We start from the raw sequence: 14,173 nt of genomic DNA, 5'->3' as shown, positions 1-14,173 counted from the left end.
TTTTTGTAGCATTTAGCCTACATGTACATTTGAACGTATTTGTGAGTATGTTTGGATGTATTTGTGAGTTTGTTCAAATGTTCAGCAGTTCCACGCTGCCAAACCATACAACATATTATGGCAAAGAAAATTTTTGGATGAACTTATAATGACTCAAGGATATTGCCTGCACTACCCTCAAGCACCTCTAGGGGCACAACGTGTGTTTTTGGCTTAATTATTTATTTATTTATTTATTTTTGAAAGGGGAAATCAACCCAAAAACATTTTTTTTGGACAATAATATGCTCTATGCAGCATGGTATTGTGGTTAATATTGCGTTAGTTTTGAATTAAGCTGCAAAATCTAGTCGTTTTTACCCATCTCATGGGGCGGCCATTTTGCCACTTCCTGAAAATGACATCCTAGTTGCTCAAGGCAATCACCAATCACAGCTCACCTGTTTTCTGAAGCTGAGCTGTGATTGGTTGTTACCCGTGATGGATCAAAATGGCTGGATTTTACGTCACAACTCTTATTCTGCAAATGTAACATTAATCAGAATGTCATGTTTACACTAGTGAGGTCACATATAACACATTATTGTCAAGAAATGACTTCCACTGTCGAAAATGCCGGAAAAAATTCTTTAAATCAGTATTTTCATGGGAAGGAGGCGAAAAATTTCGAGTTACCTAAATATTTTCGACTCCTACTGAACATGTACACAAGATTCAATAGTACGGTAAGCTTCACTAAACAAAGGTAGAAAGGTAAATATAAGTAAATAACTGATAAATGGTGAATAATTAGGCTTGGCGGACTGATGGAACATCCAAAACTCAGATTATGCACCAAATTCAGTGTGCGTGCACCAACTAATTTAGAACTCCTCCTAACTTGTGGTTTTCCGGTCACGACACAGCAGACACGTCCATGTATTAACTACCCTCGACAAATGCACTGCAGCCAATATAGTCACTGTTTAAAAGCGGTAGAAAGTGCAGGAGTCATGTGACCACCTCTTCCACACTTCCAGAAGACCATTAGCTTCATGTATCATGCACTACAAGCAAAAGAAACACTTTAGACCAATTAATTAGACACGCAATGCAAAGCCGCCGGGCGCACGGAACAAGCTGACAAGTTTCACTAAATAATAGCTAAACGGGCGCACAAACTCAATGCAATTCTATTTTTTGCTCCAACAAGCTGCTGCCAAATTGAAACTGCACTTCAGACTTAATTACACCGCTTGAAATCGGCTGCCGTGCTGCCACTGGCTTTTAAAAGGAAACAAATAGCTTTTATAACAGGAGCCACTGGCTTCACACGGCAGCGGAAAGAGTCGGCATCACTTTGGTGAGGTGGCGTTGGACGCTGCGGAGACAAACGCTCGCTCCTGGGGGGATTGGGAGGAAACACTGGTGAGCAGATGGCTCACTTGAAAATAAAATCACTGTTGTTTTCGAAAGCCAATGTTAACTGTTTGAACAGAAACCAGCTTTCAAATTGATGACTGCTGATTGGTGCATCGTGCTCCTTATGGAAGCATTTCTTCAGCTTTTTTGCATTCATGTTTCATAAAATCACCAAAGTGGACTGTGCGCGCTCAATAACGTAATTAACCACATATAGAATTGTCGGGTTTGCCGACAAAATGTCATTGTTGTTTGCCTCAGGGGGAATTAATGAAATGTCATTGGCTGTCTCACTGGTTATTGATGAAGGCGTATTTGTTGATGGTCTCGATGACGGACTTGAAGGTGATCTTGGAAGTCAGCGTGTAGCCGTGCTGGACCATCGGCTCGCCATCTGGACCGTCCCAACAGTCCACTGCAGAGAGAAGGAAGGAAAAACACAACCTCGTGTATCATTCTTGCGACGAGAGGGCCTCTTGTCCTTTTAACGCCTCTTCTCATTGCTCAATAATGAAGGTGAAGTGATGCTCGGGTTTGATGACACATTATCGCGATCTGGACGGGCTTGACTTTGGATTTTGGAAATGATCGTGAGATGAAAGCTTTATGATGCAAAATACACATGGAATGCTGTATTATAAGGTTACGGAAGAGGATTAGGGCCAGTGAAGAGAGACAAAAAACAGTTTGGCAGGATTCTTACTTTATTCTCAGAATGGGCTCTTTGCACAGCTCGACTACTTCCTGAACCAAATACCACGTTTTTGTTTCCTGTCTTTCATGAGTGGACAAACTGATTAATCCAGGTGTGTCTGGCCAATGTTGTTGTAGTTACTGAGATCAGGCACACCTGGATTAATCAGCTTGTCCACTCATGAAAGATAGGAAATGAAGGACTGGTGTTTAGTTCAGGAAGTAGTGGATTTGTGCAAAGAGCCCATTGTCACTTTAAAGTCAGAATTTTGACTTTATTCTCAGAATTCTGACTTTAAAGTGAGAATTCTGACTTTATTCTCAGAATTCAATTCTGCTACCATCCATCCATCCATCCATCCATTTTCTTAACCGCTTTTCCTCACAAGGATTGCGGTGGGTGCTGGAGCCTATCCCAGCTGGCTTTGGGCAGTAGGCGGGGTACACCCTGAACTGGTTGCCAGCCAATCGCAGGGCACACAGAGACGAACAACCATCCACATTCACAAGTACACCTAGAGACAGTTCGGAGCACCCAATTAACCTGCCATGCATGTCTTTGGGATGTGGGAGGAGATCGGAGTACCCGGAGAAGACCCACACAGGCACGGGGAGAACATGCAAACTCCACCCAGGAAGGCCGGAGCCTGGACTCGATCTTGCGTCCTTAGTAGAGGCAGACATGCTAACCACTAATCCACAGTACCGCCCAGAATCCTGCCAACCTTTTTTTTTTCCCTCTCTTCACTGGCCCTAATCCTCTTCCATAACAAGATCCTCTGACTAGCCCGACCCAAAATTGATCAATATATTGATTTAATCAAAAGGACCGGGGTCCATATAAAAGCGTTTCTTCTGGCACATCCATGCTGGTCATTTTCAGGAGTGACTGCTATACGGTTCTGATAAAACTGTATCTGTGACATGACTCGCCCACGTCCGTCCACTGACCTTCCACGCAGCGACAACCGGACTGGAGAACCCAGGCGTACATGTCCGTCTTGGAGTGCGACAGCAGCTGGTCTCCGGTCAGATACGTGTTGTGAGAGGAGGCGATGAAATAGTTGCACAGAGGCTGCTCCATGTCCTGGTTCACGTCGTTGTGCAGCGGGTTGAAAATGTCGCACGTCGGACTTCGCATGAGGCTTGTAAAACCTGGAAGGAGAAGAACAACAAATGGCTGATAAAGAGGTGGAATAGGAATCAGCATCCACGCTTCAACTCAATTTATGTTGCACAGTTCTGGCAAAAGTGCAATTTTAGCAACATCCTAACTATACTGAAAGAGGAAAGGACTTTGAAATTTAGATTGAAGTGGTGCTATGATGCTTATCTTCTTTTCTCACATTACAATTAATGTTGAGTTTCCCTTAGAGTGTTAAAAAAAAAAAAAAAAAAAAAAAACATTTTCAGCCAACATTACCTTTTCACTTTATTAAAAAAGGGGGAAAAAAACTCAAAATATTAGTAATTCCTCCTAATATTTGAATTTAAATAAATTAAATGTTTTATTAGAACTTTGCTTCAATTTAGTTCTTTTCGTAATGTCAAAACTAGCTTGTAAAAGTAAAATGTAAATGATATTTTGAGCTGTTCTGGCAAATTTAAAAACTACCTTATTTTCTTATATTCTCATAAGATTAGGAGTTTATTTTTGTAATATTACTTGGGTTTTTGTCCCCAGCAGATTAAATCATGGTTTATATTAAAAAAAAAAGATTTTTATTATACAATCAAAGTAGTACGAGTTTTTTTTTTTCCCATAAAATAAAAATATTGTCATATTTCCCTGCCTTTCCTCACAGGGTTCTTCTGTGCCCCGCCATGTTGTGGTTTGCGTGTGTGTACGATCATGGGGATATGGCGGGGAGAGATGGCTTTTTTTTTTTTTTTTTTTATTGTATTATGGATGTTTTAATTGTTCAGCACTTTGAGTTGCATTTGAATGTATGAAAGGTGCTATATAAATAAAGTTTGATTTGATGTTACAAATGTACAAATTTACAAAAATTTACAAAAAAAATCCTATATTATATTTTTGTTCTGAGAAAATATATTTTCCTGCTCATTTCAAAACTATGTATTTCCTCAACATATTTCACAAAAATTTCACATTTTAATTTTTTAAACTTTTTTTTTTTTCATGGTACCACTTCAACATCACATTTTAGTCATATCAAAACTTTCTTTTGTAATACTTTATTATTATTATTATTATTTAATTTCTTGCAATATCCCACCAAAATGTTTTTCTTTCTCAATATTAAAACTTAATAAAGTAAAAGAAAAACAATCTTTAAAAAAAAAAAAAAATAGAAAATTAAATCTCATTGAATTTCATGTATTTATTTATTTATTTATTTATTTATGGGTAGTTATGTAGGTAACATATAGTCTTGATTGAGACATAAACGTAAGACAAAAAAAAATAAACAAATAAATCTCATCTCTCCTATGTGTGCCAGTTCAAGGCCTGGTGGTTGGAGACCACTGCATGAACAGACATGTCTCTAGAAACGCAATGTAGAACATGATCTCTTCATCAACAGGTTGATCGTCCAGCAAAAAAAAAAAAACATTATTGAGGGGCAGGCTTTTAACGGTAACAGATGAGGACTCACAAAGCTGGGAAGAAAGCTTCCATTTATCCGTAGAGGGAGGAGGATGGAATGAGACAGGAATAGCAAAATCACCCCGGTGGGTGGGTGGTGGGGGGGGGGGGGGGGGGGGATCTTGCAGTTATGCGAGTGGACATCCATCTTGTGACGCTTCTATCAAATTCTTTGAAAATATCTATGTGAGACAAGATTATTTGTGTCACAAAGGAGCATGTCGCGGGCCCCGTAAGGCATGAGGCCGGCGTCATGGCGTGATCAGTCAGACTCGTCATGCCGCCTCCCACGACGGCTACAATGACATTAGTCTCGCTCCTACACCTCCTCGCGTTCGCCGCCGCGCTCTGACTTCCCAATTTACTCACGCCTCTTCGCTCTGTCGCCTGCCTTAAGTCGAGTCTTCAGATGGCACTCGCCATGACACTGAGGACTGAGTGTTTGCTAAAGAACTTTTTTTTTTTTTTTTTTTTTTTTACATATTAGCACCACGGCCTCATGACATGACAGAACATCAACGTGGAAGAAAAGCCTGCCTGCACTCACCGTCTGTGTTGTAGTTCACCTCAAAGGTGTTTGATTGCTCTATCGACACAATATGGGATCAGTCATCTCGTTGAATAAAAAAAACAAAACAAAAAAAAAACACGTAAGTTTCCCACTAACAACTACAGCAAGTGTAATGGCGAGTTAGCCAATAAATCAATGATACAGGGAGTCCTCGAGTTAAGGCGTTTCGGCTTTACAGCGGTTACGCCCAGTCCACCATTTTGGCCCCGTCCACCATTTTGGCTCCTTGTCCGCCATATAGCCCGCAGTGTTTTCCCCTTGTCCGCTATTTAGCCTTTAGCTAGTGCTAGCGCTTGTACACTTGTGGGAGTATCTTTGGCTTTTCCGCCCTCTTTTTTTTTTTTTTTTTCCACATCAGCCTCTGCCCCACTTCTAGTACTAATTTTGTCAGTTTTAGTCCAACTTCAGTCACGCTTGTTAGTTTTTAATCACAGTTAGTCAATCTCATCCCATTTTTATTTAGTCCATTTTTTTGTTGACTAGAAATCTAGCATTTTAGTCCAAGAAAACGTAATTTTATTCACCCAGCTTTAGTCAGGACAACCATTTTACCCCTGCATATATATATATTTTTTTTTTTGTCAACGGACTATATTGAACCTTTTCGGATCTAAAACTATTTCACATCAAATTTTCTGATCTTTTTGATGAAAACCAACTTCACACACAATTACAGTGGCTACTATGGCTCTATGCTATGACCTAATCAGTTAGCTAGCATTAGTTAGCAGTCATATTAACATTATTTGGGAACGTTCTAGCCGTTGGATTAATGTTGAGTTAGAACTATGATTTACTTTTTTTTTTTTTTTTTTTTTTTTTTAAGGACACTGAAATTCAATTGCCTACTGAATATAAAATTCATTTTATGAATTTATATATTTTTTAGAAATATTTACATCCATCCATCCATCCATCCATTTTCTTGACCGCTTATTCCTCACAAGGGTAAATATTTACATATACTTTTTAAATATATTTGAAAATCTCATGTACCCCCTGGAGTGCCTTCACAGGGGTCTCGTACCCCTACTTGAGAACCACTGTACTAGATTATTTGGATGTTGGTCCAAACCTCTTCCTGCACTCTTTTCCGAGCAGTTTATATATGAATATTTATGTATGCACAAAGAAAATACTATACCCAATAAAGCGAGGCTCACCTTCAATCCCCATGACACCTTTTTGTTTATTCTCATCAGACACCTCAAACTTGTCAATGATTTCTGCCACGAACTCCGGAGTCACATTGACCATCTGTGGGGACAAAACAAAAGTGGTCTTATTACAGAGATTAAATATGACCTTTACAGCACAAACTCAATCTGTATGACAGAAGATCGACACTATTTTCTCAGTATGATATTAGTTTATTCAACTTTAGTTCAGTGAAAGTGGAGTCATGTAACATAAACATTAATGCACTCAACATTGTGGAAAACTAGCGATATGCAAATCACCATCTACTTTGTTGCGCAGGAAACTTATTGTAAACAGCCAGTGGGACTCTGCAGTATTTCGTCAGAGCGGTGCTGCTGTTTTGGTTAGCAACACTTTTGAACTGGGCTCAACTCTTTTAATATCTGAATGTGCACATGCCTTGGTAGGTGCTGCAGTTTTTGTTAGCAACAGAGTTCATACAGGCTCATATATCTGAAGTGAGGTCATCGAAATCACAGTTACCAAATATGGAACTTGTTTACAATATGCAGTAGAAATTAAACAATCATCAATGACTGTTTGCATTCCTCGATAAGTGCTGCTGTTTTGGTTAGCAATGGATTTCGACTGGGCTCTACTCTTCAATATCTGCATATGAACAATTATGTCTAAGAAGTGAAATAATTACTGTTACTGTGCTTGGAGCTCCTTTAGAACATTCATCCGAGACCGTTTACATTCCTTGGTAGGTGCTGCTTTTTTTGTTAGCAACAGAGTTCATACGGGCTCGGCGCACTGTGCATCTGAAGTGAGGTAATCGCAATCACAGTTACCAAACATGAAACTCGTTTACAACATGCAGTAGCAATTAAACTCATCAGTGACTGTTTGCACGCCTTGATAAGTGCTGCTGTTTTGATTAACAACAGAGTTCAAAGAGGCTATGTTATTAACTTTGTAATATCTATGTTTTTTTGGGGGTTTTTTGACAACAGCATCCATGAACAGAAAAGTCTAAGGTTTAATGACTCGACTTACTTGATACGAGCTATCACTTGACCTACTTGTTGTCTTGTGAGACAAAATTGAAGGTGCTAGCAATAGATGGTGGCATCAAATGTCACAAAATGCAACAGAACAAAAAACATCCCAGGTACTTTCTTCAAGCTATCTATGCCAGCCCCAGTTGGAGGATTGTACAAAAAAAGAAAATCAAGTCTCCAACCTTTTTGCTAGCTTAATGCTAAGACACGATGCAAAACACCATAGACTGGCTTAAAAAACTAGCATCAGCGCCCCACGCTCTTACCTTCTGCTCGCAGCGCAACATGTTGGCCAGCTCGTCGGCCGTCAGGTGGTCCTTCCTGTCGCTGTAGGCCATCATGAGCAGGAAGAGGTCCCGCCGCATGGACATCATCTTGTAGAAGACGGCAAACTCGTCGTATGTAAGCGTACCCTGCTGATCGTCCGTATCTGCTTCCTGGGGGCGGGAAAAAAAAAAAAAAAGAAAAAAAAAGTCACGTCAGTCGCTGCATAAATGTTGCAAGTCATGATATATTGATGACAGCAGGAAGTCATATTTCACTGAGTGGGAGCAAACCACACTTCTGACGGCACCGAAGGTGTATTCAAAATCCAGCAAGGAGGTTAGACTTGTGTTTGATATTGACTGCATATTGTTTTGTTGGCAACAAATCACATAGCCAGACACCAAATGTATTAAATTATATATTGAGTAATATAATACTACAAATATAAATAAATAAATAAATAAATATAATACATTAATAATAAATAAATAATATTGAGAAAGTTCCTGATATATCATAATAACCAGAATCTTCATCGCCTAAAAAGGTCACCAATTGCCAACATATAATAAACTCAGAAATCAATTTAAATACTATTGATTTGAGCTTTTAACGAGTCAAAGTTTCAAGGCCAGACATGCCAATCAATAGAAAACTTCATTAAACTACAATTTTTATGTGATTAGCCACCGGGTGCACAGTCCAAAATTGATTTGGAGCAAACCACATTGAGTAACGAATCAACTCAAAGGCCTTGATGAAAGCATCCCAGATGTGTCATTATTTTTTCAATCCGCCATCATTTGAGAATATAATCACCAAAAAAACATGCCGTTTTCAGCACAAAATCACTTTGTATGTCTGAGGATCATTAAACTAGCTTACAGAATTTTACTCAATGACAAGAAGCAAAAAAAAAAGAAAAAAAAAACGGAAGGAAAAGGAAACCAATAAATCAATTATGAAACTCCAAATTCCGCGCTGACAACAAATGCATCATTCCAACCATGACACCATAGAGAACGTGCTTTTTCTGTATTTAATGGCTATTTGAGTCCAAGCTTTCCTTTCATATCGTCACACACGTTGCCCAAGGACACGCACAGCACGCCTCGCTGCTCGTTCCAGTCGGCCACCTCACACTGACAGCTCGCCACCGCCGCCGCCTCATATCACCTGCATCTCACAGGGACCCATTCCCGCTGACGCCCAATCTAATAATGGCGGCTAATCCCTCCATCACAAGACAACTGGATGAGCTCGCCCGACGATACACATGCAAACACCTGACAGAAATGTTGAGGAATTCTTCATGCCGTGGTTACCGAGCTTTATCGGAAAATCGGTGTACGGGGTTGTTTGTCACACAAAGCGCATCAAGTACAGCAAAAGCGCGGGCACACAAGCGGCTCGTTATCTGCTTTCCGTGAAATCAAAATCATTTCGCCCGGATATAAATGGAACCGCCTTCGTTCCTCTCATTACTCGGCAATAAATTATTTTTATGGCATCATTTTTTCAACTAGGCTTTTATATCACCAGGCCAAAGTGAAGTCACAAATCATTGAAAAAACAAAACAAAAACAAAACAAACAATGACGACTAAAGGAGCAAAGATCTGTTAGCTGTTCCGCTTGGGTTCCTAATCAAGTGAGACATTGATGGTGATGAGAATTGCGCTGCAGCACTGAACACTGCGTGATCCTCCTCAGAAATATCACTAATGTCCCGTGTGGAGCTCTGACATTAGCCCAGTGTGACTTGTCCTTTAAAAATTAAGGCTCTTCTGCTACTTTTTACCCTTTTCACCCTCACCTAAAACTTTTCATCTTCTCTGAGAACATATAACTGCTCATGCATTTTGAGAAAGCCAAAATAAAAAAAGAAAGAAAGAAAAAACAAAGAAAATTATCTGAGTATACTGCTCGGCAACTGTCATTATTTATTTTAATGGTGTAGAGCGAGGACATTTCATTAGGTACATTGGTGAATTCTGCTTGGTCTTCAAAAATATGAGAAGAACTTTTATATAATGAGTTTTGATTAATACAGTTGTCAGTTACTATTATTAACCAATGTGCTGCAGGAATATAATTTCACTTCATTGGTCCAAAATTATTTACTGTATTTATTTCAAATTACGTATTTTTGTTCATCTATCTAAAATCACATCATAAAGGCACATTTTTTAATTCTGTTCTTGCATTGGATCACATTGACAGCTAAGGCTGTTTGAAAGCGCTATGTAAATAAAGATGACTTGACTAGAAGGCGCAAGGATACCTAAGGAAGCGGCATACTGAACATATATAACATCATGTATCTTTAAGTTCCCGTTTTTCTGACTAAACATGAACGATGCAAAGATGGATGTCTAATTTTCAACCAACCCCCCCCCCCCCCCCCCCACCGCACCTGGAACATTTGCTTGACCTTCCTCCGCGGCAGATTGACGTTGAGCTTGTGGAGGAGTTGGTAGATCTCGTCTATGTTCAGCAGGCCGTCGCCGTTCTTATCAGCTTCCTCAAACGTCTGCTTCATCCACGTCACTACATACGTTAAGGATATTTGTTGTGTATTTATATGAATATATATTTGTGAGTGTGCAATTACACTTTATTCTAGTACAGGAAGGAAACAAAGGGCAAGACACATGATGACAATGCTCAAATAGTGGCCCCAAATAGATGTAATAGATGCCATTGCAACTTATTCAGGCATTCCAGAGTTAACAGCAGCCCATTAGAACTCGAGTGCTGACTAAAACAGCAGCACCTACTTGGGGAGCCACTATAAATGCAGAAGACACTACCGTTTGCAAACGGACATTCAAACGTTAACTTCTGAGCCCATTTAAATGGATGGATGGATGGATGGATGGATGACACTATATCTATCAGCCATGTTTTACAATGTGTCAAGGATATTGGTCATGGGTGCGCTGCCGTTTGGCCAGAGAGTCCTCGTCACTGATGCCGGCCATCAGGTAGCGGAGGCCGGTGAGCCAGGTCCGAGCTTCGTCCGAGTTGGACGTAACCAGGTCCAGGGACTCCATGTGGTTGCCATGGTAGATGGTGAAGCAGCACGCCGGGTCCAAGCTGCCCTCGGGATGCCGATGGAAGATGTCCGACTGGCCGCCCTCCGTCACTTTGTACAGCGAGTCGATAGTGACTGACGGCGGGGAGAGGGATGCAAAAGTAGAAGATTACGACGACGAATTACAGGTCGCCCCCGAGCTACAAATATTGGAATTATGAATGTTCGCAGATATGAACAAACTCTTGCTGATGTACATAAATCTCATATACTCTCTTTCTCTCTCTTTTTATTATTTTAATTAATTAAAACATTTTTATATTATGTTTTTAATTTTATAATAATAATAATATAATAAATGTTTTATTCAATTTATCTTAATGTAATAAAATTTTATTTTAAAACATTTTTCATTTTAATTATTTTAATACATATTTAAATTAAGTAATAAGCAATTTTAAAGTTTTAATATTTTATTTTTTAGTTTTCTAATAATAATAATAATAATAATAATAATAAATATATGTTTCATTTAATTTATTTTAATGTAATAACATTTTATTTTAAAAGTTTTCATTTAAATTATTTTAAATATTTTTTAAATTAAGTAAAAAGTTATTTTTAAAGTTTTAATATTTTATTTTTTCATTTTATAATAACAATATGTTTATTCAATTTATTTTAAAGTAATAACATTTTATTTTAAAACAGTTTTCATTTGAATTATTTTAAATAATTTTGAAATTAAGTAAAAAGTAAAAGAAAATCATTTTAATTATTTTAATTAATTTTGAAATTTTAATATACATTTTTTAATTTTATAATAAATGTTAATGTTTTATTTAATTTCTTTTCATTTAATCAAATTGAATTTTAAAACAAAATTGGTGGTACTTCTTGGGTATGGTGTCAATCATCGTGTTCAATGGAATAATCAATTGGAAATCCATTCTAAAATGATGTATTAACAAAAGACCTACAGTATCATAAGTAATTCATTGACATGGCATGAAAGTACATGACATTAATCATCATCATTGTCTGTGTAGCTGAACCCTGCACTTGGTCTGAATATTTAAGAAGGAAAAAAAAACAGAATTCAAATCCAGTAAAGCCTTTTTATTTATTTATGTATTTATTTATTTAATTTTTTACTATCGAAGCATATTGGATGCACCCAATAAAGCAGCCCCTTAAAAAGCGACTTGATTTGATTCTGAGCCAAAATGTTTTTTGTCACCATCCATTGTAGAATGATCCATTTCCCTCCCCCTGCATAATCGCATCTCCTAAATTCCGCCTCTCCTGACAGTAACAATATGGCCGCATCGTTTTACATCCCACAGACACACACACACCCACAAACACACACGCACACATATTTTTGGAAAAAGACGAGTGTGTATTTCACAAGTGCGGCTAGTGAACATATTTAAGAGGCTTATCGAACGCTGACAGCGGCAAACTGTGTCATTTTTAAACACGTTCGTACACATCCATAGGCGTCTCAGTGGGCGAGAAAACAGAATAATCCTCTCGGTGGCAGCAGCGAGTAAAGATCACTTACACGCGCGCTCACACACAACTAACTTGTCAGCCATTTCAGGTGAAAGAGGACGACATTTGTATCAGGAGTTTCCGCGCACGTCAGCGTGCGAATTTGCCGATGCAGGTGTACCTAATGAAGTGGCCCATGTCTTGATTTTGTGTGTGCGCGCGCGTGCGTTCGTTGGAGCGTGCGAGCAAACGTACTCTTGGCCTTCTCGCTCTTGCGTGACGGCTTCCAGCGGATGCAGGAGCGATGCTCATCCAGGTAAAAGAGCCTCACCAGCCCCTTGGATCCCGCCTTCAGCTTCACCATCTGCGTCCCGGACTGCATCACGCTCATGCATCGCTCCACTGAGGAGGAAACGCACACACACATTTATGACAAAAAAAAAAAAAATGAAGGTCAGGAGAGCGTGACTGTAAGACACAAAAGACGTAGGTGTGTGTTCGTTGTTGGTCGGGGTGGGAATCTTTGACTGATTCGATTTAAATCTGCTTTTTGGGTCTGCAATTAATCGATTTTCGATTCAGAACAACTTTTGATTCAAAATGATTTGATTTGATGACTTCTGCTCCAATTTATAGATGTGCAACGAATCGTCATGATCTACTCCAGTCTGACTCGCTAATGCTAATTAGCGCACTACTCGCGGCACTTTTATCACTCAAAAGAACGGCTATAGTCAGACAAAAACGCTTGAGGAATGTTTACAGAGAAGCATCTTAATGTTACTTACCGGCATACGGTCTTCCCACGCTGCAAAAACAACAACTTTTACTGGCATAACTTGATTGTGACTTCCCTTCTTTTCCTTCTACTCTCTAATGTGGCTACAACTTAAACAGTGTATGTGTTGAACCACACTGTCTCCTTTGTGGCCAAATTGGGTACAACATGAACAGCACTTCCAATAAAAGCACACACAAACATGGGCAAGACAGCATAAAACAATTTAAGTAAAATCGATTTGGGGAAACTTATACTCCATTCTGAATTGTACTAAATGAGAATCGCGATTCTTACGAGAATCGATTTTTTTTGGCACACCCCTAGTTATTTGTCTTTTCGTTCCTCTCACTCAACATGGGCAAGGTCAGAGCGTGAAGCGCACACAGAGAAGTTGTTGTGCGTGTGGACACAAGGCTATCTATCTATTCGCTGTGAGAGAGCCCTGAAAGCAGCTCATAGAGCGGAGACACAGAGTCATTGATGCACAGGAAGAACATCTCGGAAGCAAACGTCTCAGCTTCATTCAATGCAGTGGAAGCAGAAGACTTTCTTTGGGTACACCTGCGCATCCAACGCACAATTATGTATAAGACATTCCTCTAATATGACTGTTGCTAACCAAAACAGAGGCATGACCGATGCATAAATGTAGGAATAATTGTAAATAAGTTATCATACATTTGCTGCCATGAAGGACTGCTTCTGCTTGCAATGAAGAATGCTTCGAATGATCACATACACATAGCCTGGCTATTTGAAGATGACTCAAAAAGCTGAAGAACCACAACATCTAACGCAGCAGAATGGTTCGAGCCAGTCTGCTGAGGTTGCCTGTTTTCTGTTAAGAAATGATTGCAAACTTGACCACACGTACTCAGCAATCTTCCACTCACATGCACAACACATAGACAAACAAATACACTGTGTTCCAACTATGCCTTGCATTTGCATTTTTAGAGTTGGAACACCCATGTAACTAGGGGTGTGGAAAACCAAATAAATAGAGAGGGTGAGGAGAGGACTCTTCAGAGAGTGCAGGAGTGAATCGTATCAGTCAGTTCCTCGCCTCTCTCCTCGCGAGCCCTGAACTGAGTGTCTTCTCTCCTTTTTGT

At 39.3% G+C, this 14,173-nt stretch overlaps 1 protein-coding gene across 4 annotated transcripts in view; it reads right to left on the bottom strand.

Moving 5' to 3' along the window:
- plch1 (phospholipase C, eta 1) overlaps positions 1–14,173 on the bottom strand; it is a 62,189-nt gene that overhangs the window by 23,815 nt on the left and 24,201 nt on the right. For all 4 annotated transcript variants that reach the window (XM_077541204.1, XM_077541205.1, XM_077541201.1 and 1 more), the window contains 7 exons: positions 12,536–12,682; positions 10,675–10,918; positions 10,163–10,292; positions 7,747–7,917; positions 6,440–6,533; positions 3,046–3,249; positions 1,696–1,816 (listed from right to left, as the gene is read on the bottom strand). In XM_077541204.1, coding sequence (XP_077397330.1) covers positions 1,696–1,816; positions 3,046–3,249; positions 6,440–6,533; positions 7,747–7,917; positions 10,163–10,292; positions 10,675–10,918; positions 12,536–12,682 — 1,111 coding nt within the window. The remainder of the gene's footprint in view (positions 1–1,695; positions 1,817–3,045; positions 3,250–6,439; positions 6,534–7,746; positions 7,918–10,162; positions 10,293–10,674; positions 10,919–12,535; positions 12,683–14,173) is intronic.

This window comes from Festucalex cinctus, chromosome 13, assembly GCF_051991245.1.
Source record: "Festucalex cinctus isolate MCC-2025b chromosome 13, RoL_Fcin_1.0, whole genome shotgun sequence".
Taxonomy (NCBI): domain Eukaryota; kingdom Metazoa; phylum Chordata; class Actinopteri; order Syngnathiformes; family Syngnathidae; genus Festucalex; species Festucalex cinctus.
Note: the sequence above shows the minus strand (reverse complement) of the source record. Positions and strands in the feature narration are given on the sequence as shown.